The sequence below is a fragment of the Calypte anna genome, chromosome Z (genome assembly GCF_003957555.1).
Source record: "Calypte anna isolate BGI_N300 chromosome Z, bCalAnn1_v1.p, whole genome shotgun sequence".
Classification (NCBI taxonomy): domain Eukaryota; kingdom Metazoa; phylum Chordata; class Aves; order Apodiformes; family Trochilidae; genus Calypte; species Calypte anna.
The window spans coordinates 55,121,815-55,142,070 of record NC_044274.1 but is presented as its reverse complement, the minus strand read 5'-3'; the positions used below and the strand labels follow the sequence as shown (position 1 = coordinate 55,142,070).

General features: G+C 43.1%; 2 protein-coding genes across 2 annotated transcripts in view; one reads left to right on the top strand and one right to left on the bottom strand.

The window, feature by feature from the left end:
• Positions 1 to 1,926: 1,926 nt before the first annotated feature.
• The window catches only part of PDE6B (phosphodiesterase 6B), a 21,565-nt gene continuing 3,235 nt past the window's right edge, over positions 1,927 to 20,256 (bottom strand). The window contains exons 4-22 of the mRNA XM_008492550.2: positions 18,845 to 18,985; positions 17,753 to 17,827; positions 17,598 to 17,662; positions 16,509 to 16,575; positions 16,316 to 16,363; positions 15,983 to 16,132; positions 14,898 to 15,041; positions 14,339 to 14,404; positions 13,583 to 13,729; positions 10,661 to 10,768; positions 9,346 to 9,455; positions 8,248 to 8,335; positions 7,592 to 7,692; positions 6,024 to 6,131; positions 5,286 to 5,349; positions 4,485 to 4,559; positions 3,471 to 3,554; positions 3,038 to 3,194; positions 1,927 to 1,985 (exon numbers count right to left, since the gene is read on the bottom strand). Of these exons, the coding sequence (XP_008490772.1) occupies positions 1,927 to 1,985; positions 3,038 to 3,194; positions 3,471 to 3,554; positions 4,485 to 4,559; positions 5,286 to 5,349; positions 6,024 to 6,131; positions 7,592 to 7,692; positions 8,248 to 8,335; positions 9,346 to 9,455; positions 10,661 to 10,768; positions 13,583 to 13,729; positions 14,339 to 14,404; positions 14,898 to 15,041; positions 15,983 to 16,132; positions 16,316 to 16,363; positions 16,509 to 16,575; positions 17,598 to 17,662; positions 17,753 to 17,827; positions 18,845 to 18,985 (1,857 nt within the window). The remainder of the gene's footprint in view (positions 1,986 to 3,037; positions 3,195 to 3,470; positions 3,555 to 4,484; positions 4,560 to 5,285; positions 5,350 to 6,023; positions 6,132 to 7,591; positions 7,693 to 8,247; positions 8,336 to 9,345; positions 9,456 to 10,660; positions 10,769 to 13,582; positions 13,730 to 14,338; positions 14,405 to 14,897; positions 15,042 to 15,982; positions 16,133 to 16,315; positions 16,364 to 16,508; positions 16,576 to 17,597; positions 17,663 to 17,752; positions 17,828 to 18,844; positions 18,986 to 20,256) is intronic.
• LOC103527370 (purpurin) overlaps positions 18,931 to 20,256 on the top strand; it is a 24,435-nt gene continuing 23,109 nt past the window's right edge. Inside the window, exon 1 of the mRNA XM_030467229.1 lies at positions 18,931 to 19,005. The gene's annotated coding sequence lies outside the window, so the exon portion shown is untranslated. The remainder of the gene's footprint in view (positions 19,006 to 20,256) is intronic.

Sequence of the window (20,256 nt, the reverse complement as noted above, 5' to 3'; positions counted from 1 at the left end):
CCACCCTTGAGAACCAAATTCCTCCACTGGTACTGCATCTTGTGCTTCCACAGACACCCCTCCACATGCATGCACCTCCCCTGCCAGTGATGCAGGAGAGAACACTGGCTCTGGGGCAGTGCTGTGCAAGGCAAGCTGACTTTCCAGGTACCCAGGCGTGGGCACAGCTACAGACAGACCTGGCTTGACCAGTACTGATGGGTGCCCTGGGCATGTGCTACAGCTCCCTGCATCCTCCCTGCACTTCATTTTGGGCACAGCAGGCAGGAACACTGGCCTCCTGGCTGCATTTCCAGAAAATGTTTGATGACACAAGGAATTTTTCTCAGCACATAAGTGTACTCTGGCTTGTGGTCATCTTCAGCTGTGCTCACTGCTACACCATGTGTCTGCAATACAGTAGCCTTGTGGCATTTTCCTTTCTGAAAAACAGGTGACTTCATACACTGCATGATGAAAGCCTCCTGTGTGGTACTTAATGAAACAGACATGCAGTATGCAGTCACTACTAGTGGCATACTTGGCTCCCATAAAAGTGGACAGGTTTCTGAATTTTCCTGTAAGCCAACTTGCTGTTCACAGAAATGCTGCATAGTGAAGGGGCATTACATTTTACATGCTACACTGAAGCATGGGTAAATGATCACCAGGTACAACCACAGCTCTAGCTTTCCTTTTACTTGCGGTATTTCTGTAATGCAAAACAAAACACTAAAGGGTAAAAGCACACAAGGCAGCAGAAGTGAAGGAAGAAGAAAATCCCCAGCAAAACAGATCTCCAAACACTTAAAAAAAAAAAAAAAAAAAAAAAAAAAAAAAAAAAAAAAGAGAGAGAGAGAGAGAGAGGAAGAGACAAGGGTGTTTCTATTACTACAAAAGTGCAATTTCGTGTTCTAATGTGGTTGCAAGAGTAAATATGAAAACTAACTTTTATCTGAAATAAGAGAGTACAAGTCATCAGTCTTTCAAAGTCTGGAAGGGAATCTAAAAAACAGACATCTCAACAGGAGGAGGTAAAGGAGAAGAGTTGGTACTGATGGGGGGAGGACTATAGTAAATAACATTGGCATTATGAGGTAAAACTGAACTAATTTAGGAGATGCCACAATTCAGCTTGCTTGGATAACAAACTGATACTGTAATAGGTAATGGTAACACTGACAAGTGATGGTAACCTCATGTTGCAGATTGAAGCCATGGTTAGCAGAGCATGAATCCTGCTCGTGAAGATGGCAGCTACTGGATGTTGCATGAATGGCTCGATGTGTTAAAGCAGCAACTTGTCCAAATTCTTGCAGTGCAGAACTGTTGCCTCTATGAGTGTTTCTTGAATTTACATGGAACTGTAACTTTTTCAGAGAATTTCAAATGCTTACTATGGACAGTTTTCATTCTTGATCCCTACCCACAGATTTCTTTCTGCTATTCTGACAGATGAAGACTTGAATATGGTAAATCTGTGTCTTCTTCAGTTTTCCTGCTCTGCAGGCTACAGTTGCAGGCACTGTCAGTCACATGAGGCTCCATGGAGCAGGGTATGAATTCAACTGGCCACATCAGCTTTGGGTTAAGAAGTGTTTCAGTGCAGGAGAAATGCTCTTCAATAGTCATGCAACCTGATTTATTGGGCCAAATGTTGTTCTGGCTTGTCATATGCCATCTTACTTCAGATGCTTTAAATGGAGTAAGAAACAGGACACAGCTGGGTCCTCACCATCAGGAAGAGATGTAATTAAGGCAAACAAGATCTAGCCCTTCCCTGGTTGGTCATAAGCCTTATTAAAGTAGCAGAACTGTCCTATCAGGAATGTATTTGTATGTCATGATAGCATTAAAAAAAAAAAAAAAAAAAAAAAAAAAAAAAAAAAAAAACCCAAACCATGGGCAATCTCATTTTGGGTGGCATATATTGCAATGAAAATAGGTCTAAAGTATGCTACAGGTTTTGGAAGCTGGCGCTGTTCCTCCATTGCAAGTAATTCCATCTGTGATATAAAAAGAAACAGAGAATTAGAAGCATAGTCACAAGTGTCCTTCTCAGTCATTAATGAAGTATTTTAGCAACTTTAGGTTATTCAGTGATAAATATAAGTCATACCTATGGTACCCATACCAAGGGCTGTGTGCTGTGCAAAGTAATTGTACATGAAAAAGCTGCTTGGAAAGAATACTTTAGAGTTAGTATAAATATTCCTCACTTAAATATGGAGTACCCAGTCAGGAAAAAATTCTTCAGAATTTTTTTAAATCATAGCTATAGCACTTACTTTTCATATTTTCGTTAATTACTGTAAATTACACTGAGGTAAGACAACTCGACAGCTCTAGTTATTCCTAAATTGTGTTATCTGGGCTGTTGAGATTTTGGTCCAATTTGGAAAAAAAGGTTTCAGATACAGTGTGTGTTGAGCGGAGTCACCAGAATCTGATGAATGATTGCTCAGGCCAGGAGAGCCTTTAGCTTCCATGTCTCTTTGAGTCAAACAAATCCTCAGGCTATCAAACAAGCTTTCACCCAATGCCCACTGCAGCTGATGGATTTCAGTGCTACTCAGGCTGGGCTCACAGAATAAAAAATTATTCAACCAAAACAGCTTCTAGGATGTACTTAATCTGGACTAGTAATTTAATTAAATGCAGTTCCTGAAGTGTTCTCCCCAGGAGCGTGTTAGGCAATGGGACAGCTTGTCAGCCACATCCTTCATGTACAAAAGGATGTCTCCTCGCTCTTCCCCAGGGACACATCTATACTGCAAAGACTTTCTGCTGTTCCCAGTTGCATGCATGCTCATGCTGACTGTAATCTCACTGGTTTCTCAGGTGCTAGCTCTTGGGCATTTAAGCAGGTGGCCTTTTAGACAACCTCACATGGTGTTAGGTTTGAAGACAAGGTATCTTCAACCCTGCCAGTGGAGCAAGATTGAGGAAACTTATTCTGAGCAGACTCTAGCCCCACCAGCAAGGCTTGCTGTACATCTGGGAGAGTACTGCAGAAGTTTTCAAGTTGGAGAGTGAAAAGCTAAGTATTCTTTCTAACCTCTCATTGCAGCCATCTTCTCCTCCTCTTTTTTCTTCTCTTCCTCCAGAGCTTTCATTTTTTCATCATACTCATCAGCAAGGGTCTTCCACTCATTTCTATTGTTCAGCAGCCCATCAAGCATAGGCTGAATTTCCTCATGGAATCGGGAAAATTCCTAACCAAAACACACCTGTCAGCACAATGCAGCACAGAGGCAGAGTTTGTCCATCATACCCCAGACAAGATCCCAGCATATCCCTGGCTGACTCATGCACAGAAAGCATTAATGGCATGAAGAAGGACCATGCTGCAATGCATGAGAGAAGGGCAACTACCATCTCCTCTGCCCAACCCTGTCCCTACAAGTGGTATTGCAGCCCTAGGACCCAGTCACCTAGGATTTGAAGCTATGTTGAGAAGTATGGGGAGTGCAAGGGTGCCTTTTGCTTACCTTATAGACAAATGTGCACACAAAGTCGATGAAACCCACTTGAAGTTTTGGAAGTTCTGCAGCTTTCCTCCGGTCCATCATGGGCTGTGGGAGGACACAAGTTCATCCTTATCTATGAGAACACTTAATTGAAAAACATACCTCAATTTTCTCCCCAAAACTTCCTTGTTGTGTCAGCCTAGAAGTTCTATCATTCCTTCCATAAAAGCCATCCACCCCAGCACTCTTCCTCTGCTGCAGAGAAATGAAGTAGCCTCATTTCCTTTGACATTTTAGGAGAAATTTTCAACACCTCTTTCAGTGTCTAAGAATGGGTAGAAGGAAGGAGAGTTTTTCCTTTGTTCCTCTCAACCAGATACTCTGGAAAAGGTTAATGCTATCAAGTGTTGAACAAGTTTTTGATTCTCTACACCATGACTGAACATGAAATGATACTCTTGAGATGCCTTGTTGCTTACTGTATCACTTCTGACGCCTCTGTGGGTACAGGGAGTGTTTGTAAGTCTGCTTAAAGACAACCCAAAGTACACAGGTGAGGGCTGCATCAAGGAATGATTCACGGCTCTTTTGATGTCAAATTTAAGTATTAGTCATTATAGCGGAAAAAACAGGTTAAGAAATACTGTCTTAATAAACTTCCATTTACCAGAGATGATTTCTGGGCTCCAGGAAATTTGCGTATGTAGTTTTTCTCTGAATTGGAAACTTTGCTTTCCTTTGTGATGTGTATCTATTTCATTTTCCTTTTTTTTCTGGAAGGGACCATCACAAAGTCTCCAGTCACCTCTTGCTGGCTCACAGACACTGGGACTCACTTAACCATATAGAGAGATGGGCACGAGGCTCTGCCATAGAGTGTGCTCCCTAGCTGGGTACCCACTTTTCCAATGGTTTTTGGCAGGCACAGTGATTTTGGGAACAGTCACAGCACCCTGAGAGCAGCACTGCTCATAATAAATCTCTGCTAAGACTTGCTGTCTGAACTGAACTGTCTGGCTCTCACCCAGTACTTACAATAGGCTGTTGCTGAAGAACACTGATTTCTAAGTCTCCTTGTTCCCAGAACTCAGCGGCTACCAGGAGAGCTACCTACATTGCCAAGGAGGGAAAAGAAAAGTAAGCACTTCAGCTGTATAAATTAATGTATTTCAGGTCTCCAGCAGGAAGCAAATCTCACTTCTAGTCCTGCTGTCACTTCATGTCCAACCCCAGATACAGCCTTTTTCCTGGGAAATGCAGCAGTAGCAATGGGATTGCAGATGTGTAGTGACAGCTTAGCAAATTTGTTGCACTGGAGCTCACAAGTCCACTGCTCTTCTATTAAGAAATGTTTCCAACATGTTGCCCTTGAGAATTTGCCTTCCAGACACAGTTATGGCTGACTATTATGATTTTCTCAGTTATCCTTCATGCTGAACAGGAAGGTGGATTTCAGTTCTTTTAATGTCCTTTAAAGGTCAATCTTTCTTACTTAGCAAGTGCTTCAATAAAGTACAGGAAGGATTTCCTAAAGGAAACCAAAGAACTGAACAAACAGGAGGTATTGCTGTAAACACAATCAACCCATGTTAAATGCATAAAACCTGACTGCAACACAAGAAGAGAAATACTTGCGGGGTTTTTTTTTAATTACTTTTTTGCAATCATGAGTTTCCTACAGAATTCACCACTGCAATCTTAAAGACTGTTTTAGCCATCAAAACTATAGTTATTCTAAAGTAATTATAGTTTTGGTGGAGACTTTGATTCAGCTTAAGAAATTGTGTTCACTTTGAAATATAAGCTAGAAAAATCTTCCAGTATCAAGCACCTGACCTTACTCTGGACTTCCCAAGGCTTTGTGATTGCTGACAAATCACAGGCAGTCATCATCATGGCCCTAAAAAGAGGAAAGAAATTAGTTTTTTCTCTACAGCCTCTTGCAGAATGCTCATACCCCGATACTGTGTCAGGTATCTCCTGGTTCCTGCTGAATAGCTTTGACTCTGACTCCGACACCCATTGCTCTCTTGATTAAAATAGATTTGTGCTAGAGAACTTATTGCTTCTGGCACTAGGATGTTTGCTGCTTTAGTCACTGATGGACTGAATCTGAATTTGGGGTAACATCTCTGGTTCTCTCATGGAGATACAGCAGCGCAAACTGCTGTGAGGCTGTGGGTCTCCTTCATCACCAGTGCAAAATCTCCTGTAAAGCATCTGTCAAGACACAACAGCACTGTGGAACTCAGATTGGTTGCCACTGGGAAGAACAACTAATGGATTGGATCCCTGGGGATCCACCATTGAAGCCTACCCCCCCTGTGGCTTACAGGGTGGTCTGGAAGGAGGATATACCCAGAAAGGATCTTATATTTTGCCAGGAATAGGTAACCAGGACACTCCAAAACCTGTCACTTATCTGCATGAAGAGCCACTTGCAGTCTTTTTCCCCACTTCTCCCGAAGATTTCAGTGGACAGTGATCTATCACATGCTGATTTTGCACTATGTACTGAGCAAAGTATATTCTGGAGCTCTCACCAGGTAACCACATGACTAACCAATTACTCACATGACAACTTCTTTCTTTGTTGTCTCCAAGGACAGGTATTCAGTCCAGGCAGTCTTGCTATCATACCTCTTGGACTCATCAACAATCTTTTGAAACATTGTTCTCTTTCTTTGAGAGAAAAACAAAGCCCAAACCAAACAAACATACAAACAAAAAACAAACAAACAAACAAGCAAGAAAAAGCTCTAGAACAAAGAAACAAATGTGTTAAAAATACAGATGACTGATCATGGTATTGATAAACCTTCCATAATGGTTTCCAGTAGTTGCTGTCTGGGCATTTAGGTTCTCAGGGAAGCCCCCAACAAAATGAAGCATGATCACCTGTTTTTCTTAAGGAGAGGAAACTATTGTAAATTACTTAAAAATAAGTACAGCGGTGAGACATGAGCAGGAACTTGATAGTACTGCTATTGTAATTTATGTCTGGTAAGAAATGCCTCCATCTTTAATGGCACCACAAAAAGGCTTCTCCCCTCAATGCTAAGCAAACTGTGGAGACGAAGAGCTGGCTGAAGTATTTGCAAAGCTGCCTGATTTTTTATACTTAGTCTGAGCTTCTTAACCATATCTGTAAACATAAATTTATGCAGCAATTTCTTGTCAGGGTTTTATTCACGCATACCTGTGCCCTAAGTGGCATGAAACCTGTAAAAGTCTGTTCTTTCAATGCAAGCAGAGAAGACACTGAGGCCAGATTCACAAGTGACTTGTGTACATATTCCATCCATACTATTTTTTCTGGGTCAGAGTTTAACCAAGCCTTCTCTTGCCGACCAAGAACATAGATTGGCTTGTACCCACCTCCTAAGGAAGTGGTCCCATCTGCTCCCACCTAGCTACCCTACCTTTACAGTAAGAGGACTGGGTTTTACACCCTCTCTCATGTTAGTCTCTTATGGATTGTTTATGGTTTGTATAATCATTCTTCACATAAACAGTCCCTCTTCACAGCATTGTGTTTTAAAAGCACATTTTGAAAGCTCCTTGGTGATTATGAAGTTGTATGTTTTTGACTTCCAGCTTTTTTCCTCAAGAAGTCAGTGCATGTTGGTCTCAGATGTTTGGTGGTGTTGGTGTTGCTTAAGAAATAAAGCTGTGAACTTATTCTTCACCCATAATGGGCCATTTGTGATTTGGGTTATGCTGCTCTCCCAGAGAAATCAATGTAGCCACGGCTGAGGCTAGTATAGTATAAATAGTATAAATAAATATTAAATAAATAAATATTAAGTAAATAGTATAAATAGTAGTATTTAATGGGAATTTTTAGTGCTGAAGTGCTAATTTAAAAATCAGACATCTATTTCCATCGGGGGATCATATAGCAGTGCCTTGTTAGAAATAGAATGTTAAAAAGTCACCTATGTGACTTTTAATTCCAAGTTCATTAGAGCAGGTTTCTCCCCACCAGCTCTGATGTCAGTATTCAAGACAACTTCCCAGAAACAGCATCTGTGAAGAGGATTGATGCACAAAGAGTCTCTTAGAGCAGCACTTCACATTTTGCCTTTGTGTGATACGAGCTGTTTTCTGCCTTTCAGACAGAGTGTATGTGACTAACTTACTTGAAGTAGAGTGCCAGGTCTGTTGCTATAATGGCAATTTCCATCAGGTGAATCACATGCTCATGCTGCCTGCGGTTGAGGTTCTGACATATATTAAGTGACTGAAAAGCAAAGGAACAAGAGCTGCAATATCCAAGTACTGTGTTGTTATGAGTTATTGACCTTCTCCTTTTCTCAAATGTTCTCACTTTGTTCTTTTTAAAATAGCTTCATCTTGCTTCTCTGCGGTGCTTATGTTGTAAGCCCCTTTCACCATTTGCTGGTGCAAAGTCTCCCCTTTTGTGCACCGAAAAGAGTCAGTGTCCTGACCGTGCTACACAGCATGTACCCACCCTGTTCCCAGGGTGAATTTGCCCGAATTAGCTGGGGGAATTTGTCAGTCTTGACCCTGCCAGAGGTGATACAGGAGGACAATCCTGTATTTAATGTATTCTTACAGTGATAACAATATGGCTTCTGAAGAAACCATGTATTTAGGAAGACTGTATGTTTTGGTCCTGGGTGAGCATAGAGTACTTGGGGAGTGAGGCCACTGCAGTTTCTCAGGTATCCAAACCAGTAAAGGTCTTGTACTAAGCTGCTTCAGCTCTGTTGTTCCTGAAAAACCTCCCTGAGAGTAAATTATTCATGTCCTTACATTATACTTCATCACCAACCTCTTCAGAGAGCAAGATTTTTCCAAATTCCAAGTGATGTCTCTCTAAAATTGAAGATCCATGAAGTTTAGCCAAAGGATTTTGAGATCTGGTTGTGTAAAGGAAAAATTAAAGATGTCAGTGCAGCACTTAAAACCAAAATGAAGTGTCCCAAGTTCTACTAATCTTAAAAGTCTAAAGAGTGATTTATTTATTTTTTTTAATAACTAATGACTTCCATCCAGCAAAAGACTTTTTTGACACTGCTTTTAACTATTTGGACACTGTATAAAACAGTCTTCAAACTACAAATTTCACCCAAACTCTTGTTTATGACTGAACTGTTATTACTCAACACAGTAAGTTTTTTTACTTTACAAGCACGTGTTGATAAAAAAACCAGCAGTCCTTGGACATTTTCCTGTGTCTTTCTGAAAAGCAAGACCCTTTTGTATCCAAAACACAAGCCAGCTTCACTCACCTTTGTCCAAAGCTCCAGAAAAGTATGGAAAATACAGTACAGAAAAGCTCTAGAAAATAGAGTACAGGTAGCAAGAATTGCAGAATAACTGTGATCTGGCACTACTTGAAGTGAGCTGCAGAAGCTTGGCCGGTCAATGAAATCATGCAACTGTTTTTCTGTAGCTAGCAACAACCTGCTGGGAGCAGCACCCTCATAGGTATTTTGCTTCTGCACACAGTGCCACTCCAGAGTTACTTCACAGAAAAAAAAAAAAAAAAAAATATATATATAAAGTAGACTTATTTTTTTCAGGATGGTCCTGGGAACATCCTGAGGCTCCTGTGATGCTTGGACAACTAAATGCCTGCACTGCGCTTGTTCCACACTGCCATGGTAACAGAGAGTGTTGTTTTAAGCAAAGGCAGTGTGTGGAAGTTAAGAAAGTACCAGAAAGCATCACAATTTTCCAGTTTCCCCACTGGCCAAAGCATAAGCCCAAGTGCTGTAGCAAGTTGAAAAACAAGATTATTTGCAAAAGAAGATTGTTAACCCAGTGAATAAAACAGAGCTGTACTGGAGTTTGGTGTAGTCACAGCGTGATGCCACTCCACAGGAGAGCAACAGTAAATAGTTTGAAGTGGTAAGAAAGTGCTTACTTCATCTGGTAAAGGTTGTTGGTTCCCCTGTGATCAATATCATGGCACAGAGCAGCAGTCACCATTGCAAGGGCTTCGAGGTCTGTGTAGTAACGTTTCAGCTTTCCAGTCTGGAGAGTGAGAATTTGCATCTCATCAGTATCTCTGACAGGAAAAGGTAAAAACCTGTGCCTGCACTGCACTCGGGAGCTCCTCATTGAAACAGTTCAGAAGACCTGAAAGTACTTGTGAAGCTAAATGCAGTACCTGGTACACGTAGTTTAAAATGGGGAAGCAGCTGGAAACCAAACATTTCAGACTCAAGTAAACATGCTTTGTTGCGTATATGTGCCTCCTGCCCACCTGCTATAGCAGTCTCATGCTCCAGGGTCACCCAGGTCTTCATAAGCACCCCTCCAGACACTGGATATGAAGTATTTTGTGAAGGGGATCTGCATCTTTCTGGGCAAGGGCGTGTCACAGTTTGAGTATCAAGGAACCTCAGAAGGAGAGCTATCAGACTCATAGAGGGGCGGAACAGAGAGGGATCCATTCCCTCCCATCCCCTGCCCATCGTCTCTCAAGCTCATCAGACCCTAGCCCCTCCTCTCCTCTGCCCTTTCCGCTCCTCACTACTGTTCCCCTGCGCTCCTTCACCATCCGCTGCCACCTGCTATGTCCTCTGGCTTCTGGTCCGCCCAGATGCTGAGCTGTGACGGGGTCTCAAGATGAAACATCCAAAGAACTGTCCTGGTGTGGCACATGTAATTCCATTGTGTGGGCCATACCATCAGCACAGGGTCCTGGTACTGGTACATCCTTGGTGTGGAACAGCATTCTGAGACCTGTTCTGTTTGTTGGGGCAACAGTTGCCTGAGAGCATGTGAGAAAATGGCCCTTGCCACATTCACACTAATGACAGACTTGTGTGACCTGTGCCTGTCCTGCCTGGAAATGGAAAGCATGAGGTTGTCTTCATACCAGCCAGCTACCTTTTGTCTCTTTCTAGCTGCTGTCAGAAACTATTGGAGGAAGGCAGGGCCTGTAGTCTCTCTCCCCTACGCTGAAGAATGATTTAATCTGGAGGCTATGCAATACTGTACATGTCTGTACTTAGGGGAATTTGATCACTCCTTAACTTGCCCATGTTGGTCACAGCTCTAAGTCTAATTCCAGGACTGCCATTTAAAGCAAATGGAGGCCTCATGTATCAGGACCTGTTCTAGGAATGAGTAACACCAGGATGCAAAGGGTCCTACATGTCTCCAGGGTACAAGAGAAGACCTTCTGTAAATGCAGCTACACCACAGAATAAACTGGGGTGATGTTACCTTACCATCAGGAGCGTGAACATGGTCTGTGCGACGTTGAAGCCATGGCGCCAGTTGTGGTAGGTGATCTTCCGATAGCCTTTGCTGACAGAGTACACAAATCTTACCAAAACCTACAAATTGCAATTAGGAAAGAGGATGTTAGTTTGTGATGAAACTGCTGCCTGTTGCTCTTGCAATAGAATCAGAAACTGTAATATTGTCAGTTGTTCCCCTCTGCATTCTACTTCACATGTACTACCTCTTGTAGCTACATAGGTTTTCTCACTTAGCAAATTAATAATGGAATATTATTTTTTTAAATCTCAGCTGCTTAGAGTGGCAGCAATGAATGACTGCATTTCACACCTGTATCACGGGTAAGTTGTTCTGGAGTGGCTATTTTGACATTGACGTCCTGTAAGTAAGAAGCACAGAAATAGGTCCCATTCTGAGCCCTTCAGTTCCTTCCTACTTCCCGGCCTGCCTTTCCAGGGCAGTTGCCTCCAGATCCCACTAGATGGAAACAAACCTCACATGATGTGCTGAGCTTGGGCAGCCTCAGAGCTACTGGAATGCATGTTTCACAAATCCTGCGGGGGCTTTAGCTGCGGCAAAAGCCTTGAACACAAACAGCAGTGGCCATGTGGTCCTTGACCCCCCCCCCCAGGATCACATCACTTCTGTCACTGCCAGTCGGGAAGATGGTACCGAATGCACCAAATAAAGGCACATCCATTTTTGCCAGGGAAGAAGATCATAGAATCACAGAATCACTAAGGTTGGAAAAGACAGCTATGATCAAGTCCAGTTGTCAGTCCAATACCACCATGATAACTAAACCATGTCCTGAAGCATATTTCACACCAACACAAATTTTTAATGCGTCCAGAGATGGGGACTCAACCATTTCCCTGGGCAGCCTTACCACTCTTTCAGTAAAGACATTTTTCCTAATACCCAATCTGAACATTCCCTGGTGCAACTTGGGGCCGTTTCCTCTCATCCCCATTGGCAGTAACTTAAGAGCAGGGACCGAACCTGCATCACTGCACTCTCTTTTCAGGTAGCTGCAGGGAGCACTCAGGTCTCTCGTCAGCCTTTGCTCCTCCAAACTAAACAACTCAGTTCCCTCAGACACTCCTGCTAAGACTTATGCTCTAGACCCTTCATTAGCTTCATTTCCCTTCTCTGGACATGCTCCAGCATCTCAATGTCCTTCTTATAGTGAGGGGTCCAAAACTGAACACAGTATTTGAAGTGCAGCTTCACCAGTTCTGAGTACAGGAACACAATCACTTCCTTAGTCCTGCTGGCCACACTGTTCCTGATACACCACCTGTTTCCTTGGCCACCTGGACACACTGCTGGCTCATGTTCAGCCAGCTGTTGGCCAGCACCCCCAGGTCTTTTTCTGTCAGGCAGCTTTCCAGCCACTTTTCCCCAAGCCTGTAGCACTGGTAGGGGTTGTTGTGGCTGAAGTACAGGACCTGGTAGTTGATCTTGTTGAATTTCATGTAGTTACCCTGGGTCCATCTATCCATTCTGTCCAGATCCCTCTGCAGAGCCTTCTTACCCTCAAGAAGGTCACCACCCACCCAGTTTGGTGTTAATCTGCAAACTTACTGAGGGAGCATTCAATCCCCTCACCCAGGCTGTTGGTGAAGACATTAGACAAGAGTAGCCCCAAAACTGAACCCTGGGGAACAATGATTGTCACTGGCCATCATCTGAATTTAACTCCATTAACCACAACTCTCTGCACCCAGACACCCAGTCATTTTTTTTACTCAGTGAAGGGTACATCAATCTAAGCCATGAGCCACCAGCTACTCTAGAAAAAGGGTGTGGGAGACAGTGTGAAAGACTTTTACTAAAATCCAGGTGGACGCAACCTTTCCATCATCCACTAGGTGGACCCACTGGTCATCAAAGATCAGGTTGATCAAGCAGGATCTGCCTTTCATGAACACATCCTGGCTGGACCTGATCTCCTGGCTGACCTGCTCCTGCCATGAGAGTGCACTTTAGATTACCTGCTCCATAATTTTTCCCAGTCCTGAGATCAGGCTGACAGTCCTGTATTTCCCTAGATCCTCCCAGCCTTTCCTGTGTCACATTGGCAAGTCTCCAGTTGCCTAGGACCTCTTTTGCCAACCAGGACTGCTAATAAATGATGCACTGTACTTTGGCAAGCTTCTCTGTCGGCTCCCTCAGGACTCTGGGGTGGACCTCATCCAGCTGTATAGACCTGTGAGTGTCCAGGGGGTGTAGCAGGTTGTTAACTGCCTGTTCCTGGACTATGGTGGAGCTGTGTTGCTCTCTGTGTTCCAGCTCAGGGTGTTGCATACCCTAAGGATAACTGGCCTGGCTACTGAACACTGAGGCAAAGAAGGCATTAAGTACCTCAGCCTTCTCTTCATCCTCGGTGATAATGTTTCCCCTCCCCCATCCAATGAAGGATTCTCCTCAAGATGGGGGAACCTCCCTGAGTGGGTTTCAGCATATGCTAGCTGGGAGCCATAGGGTATGTACTATAGTAAACCAAGCATGCACACAAGCATGCACTGCCCAGGTTGAACCTGGGAACTGCTGTTACACCGAAGCTGTGATGTCCTTACACACATCATGTGCAAGCATGGTGTAGACAGACTCCTGTTTAGACCCAACAGCAGACCCACACATGCAGCAGACAGTGCAGAGCAGAGGAGGCCATCTTCATGACCCAAACCTACATGTAGCAACAGGGGTTTTGAGAAAGAGTAACATGCCCAGTGTTGGGCAAAGGCACTCAGGACATGCTCTCCTCTTCCTGCAAGCCCCTGTGATCCCAGACTCTGACTGCTCTGAGACCTGGGCAGAGCATGCACAGGACTGCAGCCCCATGGCCACTCTGCTGGGCATCCTGGAAGGGATTTCTGGTTTTCTGGGGTGTTGCCAGCTCCTACCTCCTGTGGGATCTGGAACTTTTTCACCACACCAAGCTCGTAGTACATCTGAATGCCGCATTTCACCAGCTCTAGCTCGGTGCAGTCAAAATCAGAGAACCTGAACTCATAGATGTCAAACTTGGTGGGCCCTGGGAGTTCTTCTTTCTGTAAGAGGTTGGACAGTTTGTTACTCTGCTGCTTATGTCATCTCTAGAAACACATGGGATGTGTTTTGCTTAAATAAAACTTACTAGTCTGATACTGCTGGGAACTTTTGACAATATAACACATAGATTTAAACGCAGATTTTCATTATAGCCCTTTTACTAGGGGAAGAAAAGGGGCATTTTTTGTCAAATGCAAGAAATACTGCTTTTTTTGTGTTCAGCACTTTCCTTGTTGATTTGATATAGTTTGGAAACTCAAACTTTGCAGGTTTTATAGAGGAAAATTTACAGTCCTCTGCATTTCCACGCAACAAAATGTGTGACAAGTTGAGGTAGCTGACATGTTCCAGGTGGGCTTTGAACCCCTTGAGATAAAGTGGCATAGAGTAGGTACTTTATAGGATTTTGGGAAGGCATTTGCTGCCACCTTGTAATAATAATCTCAAATTCACACAGCAGAGTTGAACAGGGTATGCTTTGCCTTCATCATTCACCAGGTGCCCTGTTGATATGTACCAGTGTGTCAACACTGGGAACTTTTCCCTTCATCTACCTAGGCAGTATTTGTTTGCCAGGGCTATCCATTCCAGCATTACATTGCTCTTACCAGGATGCTTGCCAGCTCCTCTTCCTCACACTCACTTGGCTCTTTGCCCAGCTTTTCTCGTGTTGGCTGCAAAGTGCATGGACATGTTAAACTGATGGAATCACCCCAATGGACTTTGCACAGTGGGGCAATCTAGGGCAGCTCTCATAAGGAAATGGTGTTTTCTTCCTGGACCTTACTTCGGTTTATGGTCTTTCCACCCATTCTGCCTGTAAAGATGTTCTCCTAGATTTTGATTCATGTTTCACTCACTTGCAGATGTGTGTGTCACCCCCCTTGACCCAGTGTCCACACCCTATGCATTAAGGAGGTTTTGGGGAATAAATCAGCTCCTCTTCCACCCTTCCAACCCAGCCCTGCACAAGCCCATTTCCAAGGATGGCATTGCTGAGGAAATGAGAAAGGACACTGCTACTGTGAAGTAACTGGAGCCCTGGGTGCTGCCTCCACACCATAGTGGCTGGAAGCATTTCCATGGGAGGGGAAACTTGTGTCTGTGCCACAAGTCAGGTTGCAGGCCAGAACACCTGGGTGTGTGCTAAACATTGCAAGGTAGTACCAGAATTTCCTGGATTTCATCCTTGTCACATTTCACGTGGTAGAGTACCATATCCTGAGCAATATCCTTCCGGTTCTCCAGCTTGTTCATCTTATCATACGTGTCTGTGTTGAGAACAGACCAACCCAGGAACTGTGTCAAGGACTTGGTGAGGGAAAAAGAAGGAAATGGTGAAACAACAAAGACAGAAAAATAACACTGCATGATGTACTATTAGAGAAACACAAGATTCACTTCGGCCACAAGTCAAGCAGTGAGCAACTGTGTATTTGTTCCCAGCCACTTCTTGTTGCTCAGCAGAGAAACTCCCCAGCTGTTGAATTTCCCCAGGTCTCCAGAGCATCCATGCTGTGGAGGTTTGATGACCTGCTCTCCAGTTCAACACATGGAAGGTCATTTCTGTATTTTTACTTGTGGAAAGAATGGTGTCACTATGGTGACAGGAGGTTAGGAACCCTCATATTATGGGAGGTCAAGGTGGTCGTATCAGCTTTCACATATGGTTACTTACACCCTGTGTTTGCTTTCAACTCATTTGCTGTCCAATGGCCAGTTCAAACTGTAGGTTTTCTTCCACAGTCTTTTTCTTTGATAAGAACGTCTATTTCAGGAAATGTTCTGATTGATAACAGATATCGGAAGCTGAGTGAATACTGGAAGCTAGTGTAGGAGCATTTCTAGACAGTCTTTAATTACAACTGACCACTCTTAATGTCTTAGCTAGACAAACAGTTTTTTTGTAATTTCTCAAAGGAGTTGCCTAGCCACTGGGGGTTGCCATTTATGTGAACACGGGTTAAAATGGTCATGCTAGTACATAGCTGTCTGCTCATAGCTGCAGCTCCAACCCAAGAACACTGAAACAAAAGAACGCAAACACAGCTGGGTTTCCAGGACTGAAAAAAACTCCAATATGTGATGTAGTTGCTTTCAAAACCTTCAAGCAGATACATGGCACATCTATAGGCAACAAACAAACTTAGCTGCAGAACACTGGGGGACGCTTTGCAGGTGTACAGTGAGCAATAGTGAGTGACCTCTTCTCGAGCATACGAACTACTTCTACCCACAGCAAGGAACTGTACCTCCATGAGGGTCTCATCCTGCTCATCAAATGGTTTCCCGTCTTTTCTGTTATAAAATGTGACAACTCCAACAATTTCTTCCTTTTTGTTGACTATTGGCATGGAGAGAACATTTTTGACAGTCCATCCTGATTCATCTAAAGGACCTTCCTTGAAACAACAGCAAGTAGAAAGACACCATGTACTTAATGTGTTTTCTAATTGCATCAGCACTCCCATTTTACATTAAGACTACAGGCTACAGAAATAATTTATGTGACTAATATTGACTCTAAATTACATTTATGCAAACAAAATGGAATACATGATGGGACTTGGAAGTTTTCACAGTACCTGAAATTTAAACATCTCATCTGCAGCAGCATTCATAATGTTGCAAATCTAAGGGATCACAAAAAAGAAAATGTATTACAATACAGGCAGTGGGAAGCTAAAGTACTGAAACAAAAAACTGAATTGCTGAGAAAACAGCATTAGTATGACTTCATCTCAGAAAGCCTTGATGAAGCCCAAGTTAAGTACTTACAAATCCACTTTCAGCCACATAGGTTGGCAGTCCAGTAACTAGTGCCCAGTGATCCGGAGTAGGATTTCTAAAATGAAAAGAAAGTGCATAAGGGAAATAAAGGATATAAATTTAATGAAGAGTGGTCACAGAACTGAAATGAATCTGTCTGATTGCACAATTCATGTTTACATGTCTCTGCCCTCAGGTACTAAACAGTCCTGTTACTTTCAAAGGACCCATGTGTGCAAACAGAAGGTAAGTAAATACTTTTCCTTGAAGGATTTAATACAGAATAAGTAATGAAAAATCATAATTTGCATAGACTTAAGAAAAGTCATACCTGGGAGTGGGGGCCATGTTTCAGTCCTTCAGCACAGGGAAGGATATGAGAAAGTTCCTGTCTAAGAATGTCTCTCAGCCTGAACTTTGCAAGTCTGCTCTATCTAAGCAGTGGGAGCCTTTCTTGATGCATGTACAGTAATGGAAAGGGATGAGATGAGAACTGGGTGAAACTCCTGTTATGTCAGATTTGTCCAAGGTGCCAAAACCTCCTCTGGAAATTTGGTGTCAAGAAGAGACGGTGTTCCTGAGAAACAGGTTGTCTCAATGTGGTGTCAAGAAGGAAGGGGGTCAGTGATTGGAGGGTAAGAGAGAAGCAAAGAAGATGAAAGACAGGAAGAGGATCAGGGGAGACATGAGAGGTCAGGAAGGTAGCAGAGGGGTGAGGGGCAGGGGTAGCGAGTGCCTCAACACCAGGCAACCTCTGTGGGCTCTCCTGTAGGCACAGGGAGGGCACCAAGAGTCGAATGATGCCTCAGCCTGGCAATGAAAGTGGCAGTCAAGGCAGTCTATTTCTGCATCTAAAAAGAATGGCAGGTTGCAGCGACTTTTGGAGCCTAATTTGCAAGCCAGGATCCCAAGGCACTGGAGGAAATCTTTGTCCCATAGATTTGTGAATCAAAGCCCCAGCTTAGATTCTGGCTGTCATACTCAGTCTTCTGAGCTGATGTTTTTCCTGTCTTCTCATGAATGTCTTTAAATTGTGAAGAACCTTGGGTTTAGCTACAGTCTTTGTCAATACCTGGCATACAGAAACTGTGCACTTACGGGATGACTTTAATGTCTTCTTTTCCATGTAAGATGTAATCAATGACCTTGTAAAAGACTATTTCCTATAAATAATAAGAAGTGTGGTATTAAAATTAGTATTGAGGCAATCCAGACAGACAGGAAAGAGTTTAAGGAATCTGGTTCTCTCTTACCCTGCCATCAGGGGTGCGAGGTCCCGAGTAGGGGGGAACTTCTCCCAGCAGAACTGGCCACAGGTCAAAAAATTCCTGGGTTAAAAGTGAAAGAAGTTATTTTAAAGTAGAGAGTTTCGTTCTGCCTTGAGCCTTGAAGTAACCACTGCTCAATCACGCTGGTTTTGATACTGTGTAAACAAGACATGAAATAATAATAATAAAGAGTAGTTCCGCACTGGGATGGTATATCTGAATCAGGAAGTGTCAGATACTTCATATATACACTGTGTAAGGTATCTACTGCCTGTACACTGGCTCATGCTTCATTCAATGAACAATGTGGGCTGTACTCACAGAGAAAATGCTTATGTCAATGGGTTCTTCATTTTTCAGAGTGTGCCCAGAGGGCTGATATACTACTTGCTAGCTTGGTAAAGTGGAAGATTTAAATTTTTTTTTTCACTAGGCTACATTATAATGCTAATCATAGCGTCTTTATCACACTAATGATTTTTAATAAACCTCTTCACAAGACAGAGTGCTGCATAGGCTGTGAGAATGTTATGGAGATTGAAGTCCATGGTAGCCCCAGTCAGCCTGACCACAGAATAAAACGTGGCTCTTATGACAAGAATGCCTTGTAACCCATACATAAAGCCTGCCAAAGGTGCAAACAGGCTCAGTCAGAGCTGCAGAAGTTACTTAGTATTTGCCATCTTATTTTTATGAAGCTGAATTCCACATAAAAGTCAGGATATGGTGCACATGGATGAGTCTTTGAGGAAGGTTGTTGCTTTGTTGCTGGGTGTTTCCACAGGTATCTCACTATACATCTGATATCTGCAGACTGTGCTTACTTTGTGGGCTTTGACCAGAATTTCCATGGTCAAACACATTTGCCCTTCCTTTTCCTTCTCAGTCTCTGGCTCCTTGGACAGTCCTGTTCCAGCCATAAGCTCTTTTCCTCTGTTTTCTTTATCCCAGGTTCTTCATTTGCACAATGGAATAAAAAATGTCAACTTAGCTTGGACTTTGTCTGCCTCACGTCATCCCTCAGTGGACAGAAGCAATGCAGAAAAACATACAACACAGATGTGAACACTCACTCACCTTCTGTTTTGTCATGTCCAGAAGACCTACAGAGTAGCGGTCACAGTTCAGGTATGCTCTCACTGTGTAAAAAGCCTTATGGAACTGCCTCTCAATGTCTGTCAGCTCCTCAAAAACCTTATTAGCTGACCACAACAGCACCTGCAGGATAAAATCCAAAGGTAGGCATAGCCACTCCTTGAGAGCTGGCCTTCCCAAATGTGTTTGGAGTAACAAAAATATAACTTAATTTTTTATACTGAATTTCTGAAAAGTGTAATGGCAACCTATACTGCAAAACGTAAAAACATTGTTTGTTCATACCAGGAATTACTAGGGAAAGATGCACTCTGAGGAAGAGTCAGGTCATCATGGAGTGCTGTGTAAAACTCAACTCTCAAAATACAGCAAAAAAGTATAGTAGTGCCATATCAAGCCATTTTACGTTTTATACCTGTAAATGTATCCAAAACCAGTGAACATCACAAGCATGGCAAATTCTGGGGCCTGTTGGAAATTTCTGAACTTAGCTTTCCTCAAAGCCTTTCTGCAGCTGCTTTGTGTGAGCAACAACTTCCTATTCTTTCCTGTTAAGAAAGTTGTTCCTTTCATTTGTAAAAATGGAGGCTATGCAGCAAGTTAGGCAAGTATTTCCAGTGGAACAAGAAGGGCCTTTGTGTGCCTAATGGAGATGTTATTGTTCTCTGGAATGGTAAGCAAGCATCTACACAGTTGCCAAAGCTTAGTGTGTGCCTGCATCTGCATGTGAATACATTTCTTTCTGATCCCAGGGCACATGTGTAGCAGTGCTTCAGAAGCACTGAGAGCTGCTTCCTGAAGCTGACTAGACCTGTGATTTGAACAAGAAGTAGGCTACAGCTCTGATTGTCTGCTGTAGAAAGATTGCATGGATTCATATTCCTCCCAATAAATGCAGGAGGCTTTTCATAATCCAAGTCAGGGAAAAGAATGGTGGCTGAATGGTTTTGATTCAGAATACCCTAGAACTTGCATCTATGTTCACTTTTACTGAGGGAGGCTAATACAACAGGCATATGAGACTCATTTTACTGGCACTTAAGAAGAAATGTGATAGCACTTTTTGGTAAACAGATAGGGAAAAAAATACTGCATTTTTAATTGTTCTGAGAAATCTCTTGATGCTGCTGGATGAAGCTGTTAAATACCCCAGGAATTTTGAAGCCTGAGTTTGGCAAAACTTCTGGAGCTGAGCCCTGCTGAAGCTGGTGCCACGGTGTCAGGTCCCACAGTTTTGTCAACTGCAGCAAGAAGAGAGCCTAAGGAAGGACTCTGGGAAAGGAACAATAGCTGAAAGCAGGCCCAGTTCCTTGAAGCAGATCAGCTGCACTTTTGAAATCAGAATAATGCACTCGTTTGATTTTGAGAGAGCCCAGTCTGCATTTGCACTCTTA